The 11,526-nt window shown below is 31.3% G+C and overlaps 1 protein-coding gene across 1 annotated transcript; it reads left to right on the forward strand.

Annotated features, from left to right (window-relative positions):
• Positions 1 to 6,080: 6,080 nt before the first annotated feature.
• On the forward strand, positions 6,081 to 11,320 carry LOC132719599 (protocadherin Fat 1-like). The gene is made up of 5 exons (XM_060703390.1): positions 6,081 to 6,255; positions 7,670 to 7,919; positions 8,368 to 8,492; positions 8,778 to 8,846; positions 10,015 to 11,320. Exons 1-5 carry the CDS (start codon positions 6,195 to 6,197, stop codon positions 10,266 to 10,268), a joined length of 759 nt encoding a protein of 252 aa, XP_060559373.1. The 5' UTR covers positions 6,081 to 6,194; the 3' UTR covers positions 10,269 to 11,320.
• The last annotated feature ends 206 nt before the right edge of the window (positions 11,321 to 11,526 follow it).

Genomic DNA, 11,526 nt, shown 5'->3' on the forward strand with positions numbered 1-11,526 from the left:
ATTCGGTAATATCTTTATGAATAATGCTTTTTGATATCTTACAAAATTGATAAATCTTAATTTGAGCATAATATATTATGATAAAAAAACCATAAATAAATGTGTTACAGAACTATAAAAACATATACCTACTTATATTATCGGAATTTTTGCAACGCAATAGAATATCGACAGTATTATACAACATTCTAATCTTCATTATCATTGTTGTTTAATCTTCTCATTTTGACCACTTGTAACAGCAAACAACTTAAAGCGGGGTCACTCACTCTTCGAAATTAATAATGACGTACTGAGTCTTAACAATAGCAATAATAAGTAAAATAAATGACTCACAGAAACTCCAAATGAAACCATCTCATAAATATTTAACCAACTAGTTAAGGTGACTTACGAAAACGCCTAATAGTGTCCACAATAAAATAAACAACATATAAAATGCAAAGGCGTTATAACGCCCGAATAAGCATTTCTACACAGGCGTATACTCAAAAAGGGCGTGAATAGCCAAATAAAAAAGGCCTGTTAACTACCAGCACCGCAATCAAAAGGCGTAAACTCACGCGAATAAAGGCGTTATAACGCGAATCAAAACGCGTAATAACGCGAATAAAGGCGTAGCAACGCGAATAAAGGCGTTATAACGCGAATCAAAAGGCGTAATGCGAATAAAGGCGTTATCACGCGAATCAAAAGGCGTAATAACGCGAATAAAGGCGTAATAACGAGAATCAAAAGGCGTAATAACGCGAATAAAGGCGTAATAACGCAAATAAAAAGGCGTAGTAACGCGAATAAAAGGCGTACTTACGCGAACCAAAAGGCGTAATAACGCAAATTAAAACGCATTATAATGCTAATTTAATACCATATTTATACTTATCAAACTGCCTAGTAACGCGAGAAAGGAAGACCAACATTGATCTGAATTTATTGCTCAAGATTTAAACTCGTATAGAATAATACAATATACATTTACAATAACTATCATTCCATTTGCACAGTAATAATGCAAACTATTTGTCATAAACTAATGAAGACTCTTTAATATTTGCCAATATAAGATGACTTGGTGACTTATAGGTCATAACGTATTACCAAATTGCTAACGGATGGATGGACAGACCGACGGACGGACAGACCCGAAATTCCTTAGGGCATATAATAAAACGTACATCTAGATCAATTCATTTAAATCAACATTGTTCTTCCTTCCATACATTACTAGGCCACTGTTTGGAATTTATATGGTATTAAATTAGCGTTATAACGCCTTTTGTTTTGCGTTATTATGCCTTTTGGTTCGCGTTATTACGCCTTTTGATTCGCGTTATAACGCCTTTATTCGCGTTAGTACGCCTTTTGATTCGCGTTATAACGCCTTTATTCGCGTTATAACGCCTTTGATTCGCTTAATTACGTATATTGTTTTGCGTTAGTACGCGAATAAAGGCGTTATTACGCCTTTCAATTCGCGTTATAACGCCTTTATTCGCGTTATTACGCCTTTCAATCAGGGTTATAACGCCTTTATTCGCGTTAAAACGCCTTTGATTCGCGTAATTACGCATATTTTTTCGCGTTATTACGCGAAAAAGGCGTTATTACGCCTTTCAATTCGCGTTATAACGCCTTTATTCGCGTTATTACGCCTTTCAATTGGCGTTATAACGCCTTTATTCGCGTTATAACGCCTTTGATTCGCGTTATTACGTATTTTGATTCGCGTTATAACGTGATTAAAGGCGTTACCACGCCTTTTGATTCGCGTTGTTACGCCTTTATTCGCGTTATTACGCCTTTTAATTCGCGTTGTAACGCCTTTATTCGCGTTATTACGCCTTTTAATTCGCGTTGTAACGCCTTTCAATTCGTGTTTTAACGCCTTTATTTGCGTTATAACGCATATTCGTAGATAAATGAACATATGACGCACATATAAGATACAATAAGATATAAGAAAAGAAAAGAAAAGATAAGAAAAGAAATTCATTTACTATAGTGACGTGTTTAAAATCAATGAATGTGATATGTGAATTCAGAGTAACTTTATTTAAGTCCAGTCCAATGGACCTATAAGTCACCAAAGTCATCTTATATTGGCAAATATTAAAGAGTCTTCATTAGTTTATGACAAATAGTTTGCAATATTACTGTGCAAATGGAATGATAGTTATTGTAAATGTATATTGTATTATTCTGTTTATATCTTGAGCAATAAATTCAGATCACTATTGGTCGCGTTACTAGGCAATTTGATGAGTATAAATATGGTATTAAATTAGCATTATAATGCGTTTTAATTTGCGTTATTACGCCTTTTGGTTCGCGTTACTACGCCTTTATTCGCGTTACTACGCCTTTTGATTGCGTTATTACGCCTTTATTCGCGTTATTACGACTTTTGATTCTCGTTATTACGCCTTTATTCGCGCTATTACGCCTTTTGATTCGCGTGATAACGCCTTTATTCGCGTTATTACGCCTTTTGATTCGCGTTATTACGCGAATAAAGGCGTTACTACGTCTTTTGATTCGCGTTATAACGCCTTTATTCGCGTTATTACGCCTTTTGATTCGCGTTTTAACGCCTTTATTCGTGTTATTACGCCTTATGATTCGCGTAATAACGCGAATAAAGGCGTTACTACGCCTTTTGATTCGCGTTATAACGCCTTTATTTGCGTTATTACGCTTTTTGATTCGCGTTATAACGCCTTTATTCGCGTTATTACGCCTTTTGATTCGCGTAATAACGCCTTTATTCGCGTTATAACGCCTTTGCATTTTTATTTTTTTATTTTATTTGACACTATTAGGCTTTCGTAGTGAATAATTACAAACTTAAGTTTTAATTTAAACATGCTTCTTGAAGGTTTTTTTATTACTTTGTTAGATTAAACAACAAGGCGAAATGAACATTCAGAGGTTAAGAACAGTTTTGGAGTCACCTTTAGCATTCAAAACATTTATACATAGTATGCAAAAACTATGTTTTAGTGACATTATGCTATTTCTTTCGGTATCAAATGTAGTTGAATTAGCAATATGATAATGGCGATTGGCTATTGACCAATAATTGATGGTGAAAGAAGTTTAGGATTAAATCAACCTAATCAAAAAATACCGATGTCTGGTAAACGATATTAATAGATTTTTTTGTGGTTCAAATGAATTATTGATTAAAATATTAAAAATTAACATTTTAGGGGGAAAAAAAAGTACCAAAATTTTTTTAATTTTTTTACCCAAATTTCCAAATCCCTTTTTTTTGGGGGATTTTTATGTGGGGAAAAAATCTTTTTCCATTTTAAAAAGTTGGTTTTTGTTTAAAAAAAGTTTTTATTTTCCCAAATTTTTTATTGGGCACCAAAAAAACCCCGTTTTGGCCCCAAAAGGGAAAAAAAATAAAAAGAAATAACTTGTTTTCTCATTTGCTTTCAAAAAAAATTTTTTTATAAATATGGTTTAAAAAAAAAAAAACTTAAAAATTTTCCCGTATAAACTTTTCTGTTTTTCCATCCTTTTTTTTTAAATTTTATTTTAAAATTTTTTCAATTTTTTCATAAATTCAAACTAAAATAACCCCCCAATTTAGCCAAAAAAAATTTTTTAAAAAAATTTAATTTTTTTAGAAAAAATTTCATCGTTAAAGTAGTGATTTACATGTAGTGCAAAAAACGAGTAATCTTGAAGTATTAATCACCATATTTCTACTGTGTGACTGCGATGACTAACGCAGCTAGTTTTTTTGCATATTTTTAACTTTATTTGGTAATTTACGTGAATTGAAAGTGCCATTTGCAATGTGTAAAGTACATTCTTTGTTCACTTGACAATACATTACTTTTTTATTCATTTTTTCAAGTTTTCATGAAAATTAGCATGAATCTGTAGGCATTTTGCTTTGAAAGCAGATTGATAAAATGGTAAAAAACTTGTTTTCTTGATAACTTATTATGAACTGTACAGTAAAATAAATAACACTGGTGAATGCTAAATTTTACAAGTTGTTTCATCTATTATAAACAAATAGATAAAAACGATTTTAGAAGATTAAGTCTCTGTTTCGACTTGTGCAAAACAAATCTGTAGGGGAAGACAATTACAAAGTGTTAGCATGTTTTATTATTATTTCCGAATAACATTTTACACCCTTTGTAAAATCTCTTTAGTATCCTTTCAAATCTGGCTTGGGTATGTCCCCCTATTTCTCAACCACTCCATTGTCACATGACAGCATGATAAAATAAGTTATGGCAGTGTCAACGAGCCATAAATATACTAAAACACTTGTGTTTAGACGCTGCCCCTCTTACATTAGTAATTTAGATCTGTATTTGTTCCTTTATAATTTATGACTATCGTGACTGTTTCTGTTTACAATAATCCGGACCAAAGTTTTGCACAAAAAAGAAAGATGTTTTGTTTTTTTAAATATGATTTATATTTTGTTTTGCAATATCGGGTTTGGTTGCGTTTATAATTTATTGTTTTTGTACTATTGGTACCAGTGTCTTGAAATTACTTTTGAGCGATAATACGATGTTATGATTTATCATTTGCAATAAATCTATTTTTTTTTCTAAAAAAAAAAGTATCAATACATTACTTTGCACCCCGCTCCCTTTTTTCACAGATAACCTTGCATGGTATTTATCATATCAAATTTCGCAACGTCATCATGACATAATCCACAATATGTTTACAAAGTCTCCAACTTTTTAACGTTATCAGCATATTAGAATTTGTTTTTCAAAACTGTTTTCGTCCGTGGTTCTACTCAAGTTACGGTCGTGCCTTAGGTCTTCCGCCACCAGTAAAGCTGGAAAGCCCCCATATGACTGACCTCTGTTAAGTTGGTGCGACGTTAAACCAAACCAGAAACATTCAAGTCGGTACTTTCCCTTAAAACACATGATTTCGATCCTTAACTCCGCAATTTTTATATTTTCTTTGTTACGGTGGCAGAAATTTTATTAATTTTAAGAAAATACAAAAATATTTTGATTTTCACTTTTTGTGGTTGGGAAGTCAACAAACTTTCAAATGTTCAATTATGTTCAGTTTAACACATTGCAAACAGTTTTTTTGCCGTTCGATTTTATATCAAAAAGTTCATTAGTCAGTAGACTTTTAAATAATTCTTTGGTATGATTTATGTCGCACCATTACGTTGAATACCATATGGAGACTTTCCAGCTTTACCGGTGGAAGAAGACTTCGGACGCACCTCCCTGCATTATTTTAGGCACACAAGCACATGATTTTAAAATGGAATGGGATAAACGCGATACAAAACGATTTTGAGCTTCAAACTTATATGAAAAGTTAGTTTGCACGTTAAAATGCTGTCTAATGTCCCAGTATTTGTTATGATCATTTTAGCAATTTGAGCGTGTATTAATTACTAGCGTGTTCAAATCCTTAAATTCAAAGACAAAATTAAAAAAAAAATGGTTTCTCCTTTTTTCAGTATCAGTTGTAACAGGTGGCGTTGATACATTAATTGTTCCTTTAACAGCCAAATTGTTGTGCTTCATTATTAAAGTATATCAAAGAAATACGCCAGAATTGTGTTACTGTTGCGAAGGTTGATCTAAAAGAAAGTAGACGACCTTTTTCTGTTACTTAAACAAAGGTGGTTCAAATTCAGGAAACCAAATTTTATTGGAATAAATCGGACAACAAGGTAGCTTAAAAAAATATAGGAGGTAAATATTACAAGCACGCAATTAGTTTCTACGATCACGATAATGCAAGTGCAGTTCACGCAAAATATGAGAGATATAAAGCTACACGACACCTTAATGTAAAACAGAAGATATACAATTAAAAAGCACCAAAAAGAACGTTAAAAAGTGTGTCAATTTTAATCAATATCAAATAAGCATTTTTGTTAGACAGTATTAGAATAATGTCTTCAAATTGCTTGATTTAAGAATATTTACATTGATTTGTGTGAGATTCTAAAACATAACACCCATTATGTTTGTTTTCAGATCTGAAGATTAAATGGCTCGATACTGATTGGCTGATTTGAAAGATTGAACTTTTGGGAACGTTATCTTTTGGGATATAAGCTCAGCGTAATGAGTAATTTTGGATTAGTTACAGGATTTTTTCTTTATGACAAAGACACAATTATATGAAATTCAACGCATAATTTTGTTTTTTGTTAGAAAAAAATCGAAATGAAAAGGACTTGGATTTCAGTTATCGTTTTGGTATTTTTCAGTGCTTTGGAGAATGGATGTAAGTAACTTTATGAATAAATTTAAGCTTCATTTGAAATCAATATCTTTTCTGTGTATAAATGATGACTGCTCATAAAGCATGGACATTTATATTCAGTTACTGCCTTTAGCAAGCAATAAAATTTACTGTTCTCTTATTGTTCTTCAGTTGAAAATGAATTTGCAAAAAAATGTAATTTTCTTAAAACATCTCAGATGGATAATGATATAATTATTTACTAAATTGTAGAAGATACAGTCAATCAATTACTTAGATAATGATTGTATTAAATTTTCGAAACAAAATATTCTGTTGCAATATCACGAATCAAAATCAACGTAAAAAGACATTTGTCGCACAAATAATATTGTTTAAAAAGATTCAAAAATATTTTATTATAATGACAATTCAAGAGAAGTTAAAATGTGAGTTTACTTTATGTTTAGTTGTTTGATTTGTTGTAATTTTGGTTAACGGCTACAACAGGTAATAAAATTATTACATAATATTACATACTATGACTCAGAAGAATCTTAATGAATATTTAACTAAGAATTAAGGGTCTTAGTACTCTTTTATTTTAAGTGTAGATAAGATTAAAACTTATTGATGGACACTCATGTTAATTCTAGCCTGCCCAATACATAAATTGTTCAGCTTTTTCTTTGCCTGGCCTAGAAATTAAGTTGATATTGAATCATTTTTAAAGTCACTGAGAGTTGATTATGTCATTTTGCACTTGCGCTCATTATTGAAAAATAATGCCGAGTAGCAAGACGACCAAAATAAGATAATGCCCTAGATCTTGCCATCATGGCCTTGAAATACCAAAGATTTTGTCATTAAATATAGTAACATAGGTATTATTCTTGTTAGTATAATGTTAAAAGAAATCTATTAGTTAAATAGCACAATATCAAATAAGGTTATTTTCATACTTTCATTTAATCATTACTTTCTGACACATGTCAACTGGTTTAAATCTTTTATTCCAGTAGTTTATCTGAACATCATATTTTAAAGTTATATGAGAACAGTTTATGTTGTTTACATATTATGAACTTGTTTAGCTAAGTATAAGAAACATTTAAGTTAAGCGCAAAGGAATAGTTAGATCAATGATTAGTGATTTTCTTGATTTAAACTTATTCAAAATTTGCGTTTAATTTCCATTTTCATTTAAAGGAATGTGTCAACCTTACCATAAGACTATTTTTCTATTGTGAAATAATTTCTAACACTTGTCTTGGGCAAACTGTTAAAGAACATCACATAATCGGAAATAAGTTAACTCTTATTCTATTTTAGAAACATCTTTTTTTTAACTAATTGACACATTAAAAAAGCCCTTACATATATTTTCACTAAGAAAACAATAAAATTTGACTAAAATGGGACATTATTAAAACACATATAACATTATCTCAAACAGATGCAGCAATTGACGGTTGGACAGAGCCAACAATAAGCGGGGCAGATGGACCAGGAACAACTACTATTCCAGAAGATCAGACACTCAATACAATGATCGTGACATACGTGGCCACTACTGATGCTACTTCTATTGCATCCTACTCTCTTGTAACAGCTGTTACTCCATTTGCTTTATCAGCGGCTGGTGGGCTGACAATAACAGCTGCATTGGACTTTGAAACAGTGACATCTTACACTTTAAAAGTCAAGTTCGTACTTCTATACTTATATTTATATACTTTTATTTACAATATGTTTCTTTTTAAAAAAAATGTAAATAAATTCAAAGCAAAACCTACAGATTCTAAGATGTAAAACTATGACGGCATATTGTTAAGCAAAAAAGTGAAAAGAGATCAGCTGTCTGGTTTTGAGTTATCTGTCCATGCATTTGAAATCCCTTCAAGAATTGGTAAAGAGTATATTGTTTATTTTCTTTATTTAAACCCTATCCATTTGTCTTTAAAATAAGAAAGTCTGAAGAACTTCCAGTCTGTCATCTAAACTAAAGGAAGTGAGTAAGATTGAGTTGTGAAGTTACATATAATCTGATATTATGAAAACATTAACTGAAATCAACCAATAATCATTCATTTGGCGATCATAGCAGCAAAGTTGTTTTATCTTAACATTTTGCTGACATTTCATTTTGTCTAGAGCTGAAGATAATATCGGGGGTGTTGGAACTGCAACAATCGCAGTTACTGTTACAGATGTGGCTGACACTCCTCCAGTATTCTCAACCGCGTATACTCCATGCATACTTGACGGTTCACAAGAGGGTATTATTTAGTTCTTCAAGTGTTGCACAGTTGAAAAATTAAATTCAGTAAATGTATATTTGATTAAAAGTTTCACTATTTTATCAATTGACACAGAATCTATAATTAATTTTATCTACCTGCAAAGTTGTTTTTTTTCCAATCAATTTCTATAAAGTGTTTGTTTTTTTTGTTCGCTTCTTAATAATTGTTCTCTTAAACAATAAATTTACCAACATATATCTTTTTGACAAATTATGGTGCTCAGACAAGATAATGCTAAGGTAATTCTCTATTTTAATTTAGATGCAACTTTGACAACAGTTACAGCCACTCCCAAAAATGGTGCCACCATAGCTACATATTCAATTACTGGTAAGTAACGCAAGTGTTTGCGGCCATGTGTAGGATTTGTACAAGCTAGTTTTTACATATTAAAATGACTCGCCATTACTTATCTGGTGATATTCCTTCATTAGTTTCGATTTTTTTTCAGTAGTTTAGGCGGCACATTATGTTATGTCACCTAAGTGTGTATGCTTATTTATAGTCGTCAAGTCAACTGTTTTGCTGACCTCTTGAAGTGTACTTTTATTGTCTTTAATATATAATACGATACCAAATGACATCTCTTTCCGATACTCAAAGCAATGATACCTTGGTTTTAAGCTCAGTATTTCATGTCCACTGATTAACTTTTTTAAATTATGTTTCATAGCAAAACGAGAGATGGAGCTGTCACATTATCTCGATATGTAATGAAAGGTTTCACGTGTTCTCTTAAGATCGAAATCAAGTTCTACTTATATGAAATGGACATTTAATGTCGATATTAAGAACGTTTTAATTTTCTTAAATGACTATTGAAAATGTTTCTATTACAAGTATGAATATCTTACAAACATCAAGTTTTGTTAACCCTCAGAATGTTAAAGGTTGCATGTTCAGACTATATATTTGGGAAGATTTCATTTCCTTACATAGGATATAATCAAACAGAACGCTTTTTTAAATGAGATATCCTCATCTATTTGAAGGTACCGTATATCAGTGTGTTTGTTTTTCACGAGTACCTAAATATCGCTCTATTTGCGGGCAATAATGTATATCGTGAAAAATAAATACGTTAACATTTTATTGAATTTAAATAAAATAAATTCGATAACTTGATTATCTTCTTACGTTTTCCTACAGTCTTTAAACCTGCCCAAAAACCTTAAAGATAAAAACTTAATTTAAATTCCTTGTCTTTTTCTTTCATGTTTATATCGTCTTCCTTCTCAATTCCCTTACCTCTTAATAGATTAGATTAAAGTAAAAAAGGTAAACTATTCCGGATAAGATTTTTATCTAAGTTTTTATATTTATAAAAAAACGTGGTCGCCCAATACAGATGTCAATCAAGATTATTATTTGTGAAACAATCCTGAAATGAAATCAAGAGCTAAAGAAAACTAATAGGCTAATTGGTATTGATATATCTACATGGCCTACGAAATGTAATATCATAATATAACCATCTCTTCTGTTTCATTATGTTAAGATGGTAACACTGGGACTGCTTTTAAAATTGATCCTACGTCAGGACTAATACAAGTTGCAGCAGGAATCACCTTAGACAAAAGTGCGCTGGCGACATATGACCTTGAAGTAACAGCTACAGATGATGCAAATCCTACTAACACTGGGACGACAAACCTATCTGCTACAGTTAAGGACGTCTGTGACAACAGTTCCTCTTCTATTACATTCAGTGCTTTCGTCCTACTTCTTTCCTTCCTGGTAGCTAAAGTGTAAAAGAAAACAAAGAACATTTGAAATATGAAGAAACAACGAGAAGAACATTTTATTTCTTTTATTTCTATCAAATATGTAATTATCAAATGTGTTCATTTTGTTGTGTTTTATCATCACTGAAGTATTGATTTAATCTAAGAGTTGAATATCTATGTTTTCAATGACGAATTTTGTAACTGAAATAGAAAACAATGCCAAACTATTTCTTTTTTTCATTATACATTTTATGACTTTTGGTTTCAGCTTACACATATTTAAGATAATTTACGTTTTAACTGTTATTTTGAAAGATTTTTAAGAGAGTTTATTTCAGGAATACCAACTTGTAATGCTGAGACGTTTTATGTTTGATTCTGTGCTAATTGCGAGTTAAAGACATCCAGACATAGAAAGGACATACCATACACATTGCAACATGAACTTTAATTATATAAGAAAAAAGTCGCATCAGTCTATTGAAATCAATTTATGTTTATTACACTTTCATAACTTACAAATAATCATAAGATTTTAACCGATTTTTCATTCGATATAGAATAAGATACTTCTTTTGTACAGAAACCATTTACATCGGTACAAAAGTTTAGTCTCGCTATTAAGACCACTTTTGGACCGATGTGGAAGTGGTCTTATTATCGCGTCGCTCTTGTTTTTGGATGTCCCTAGTTGTTACTATATGCGAATCTGTAATTGGTGTTTATCATTAACGACCATTGAAATCGCTGCAGAAATATAACAGTTTGAACAACACAAACCTTTTATGAATTGGATTTTTAGATTAAGTTTTATGAGAATGTGAGAAACAGAGAAATGAGTTTGCTATGAGATATAATTGTATCGATGTGAATTTTTTCTCTCATGACCATTTTCTTGTCTTAACTTGTTAAGATTTACACTGAAGTCCATGAACAGGCTAAATCAAACCGAGCCTGCAACATTTTCAATTTTTGTCGCTTTGGACGTTTTCTAGGGGTCGCATTTATTTTTTTGAAACATTTCTGAAACATGTATTATATTTTTCTATGAAAATAAAAGAACTTATTCTGCACTAAGTCTTGTCGATTTTATTGTTATTTTTCAGTTTTAATACCAGGGTTTGCGAACAAAGACAATAATATGTATGTCTCTCTCGTCCCTCACCCAGACAGCCACCCCAAGTCAAAACCCCGAAAACAGGACAGTTTATATATTAGATGATTTGCAGTTGATTAGTATACAACTTGGAATTTGAGCTAAAATTGACAATGACAATGCTGCA

The sequence above is a fragment of the Ruditapes philippinarum genome, unplaced genomic scaffold (assembly GCF_026571515.1).
Source record: "Ruditapes philippinarum isolate M1 unplaced genomic scaffold, ASM2657151v2 ctg9889_1_1_1_1, whole genome shotgun sequence".
Taxonomy (NCBI): Eukaryota; Metazoa; Mollusca; class Bivalvia; order Venerida; family Veneridae; genus Ruditapes; species Ruditapes philippinarum.

Excerpts from the sequence above, each read along its gene's own strand:
- LOC132719599 (XM_060703390.1), top strand. The coding sequence starts at position 6,195 with ATGAAAAGGACTTGGATTTCAGTTATCGTTTTGGTATTTTTCAGTGCT. Across the intron at positions 6,256-7,669 it reads CAGTGCTTTGGAGAATGGAT|ATGCAGCAATTGACGGTTGG; the intron begins GTAAGTAACTTT and ends TATCTCAAACAG. Across the intron at positions 8,493-8,777 it reads ACTTGACGGTTCACAAGAGG|ATGCAACTTTGACAACAGTT; the intron begins GTATTATTTAGT and ends ATTTTAATTTAG.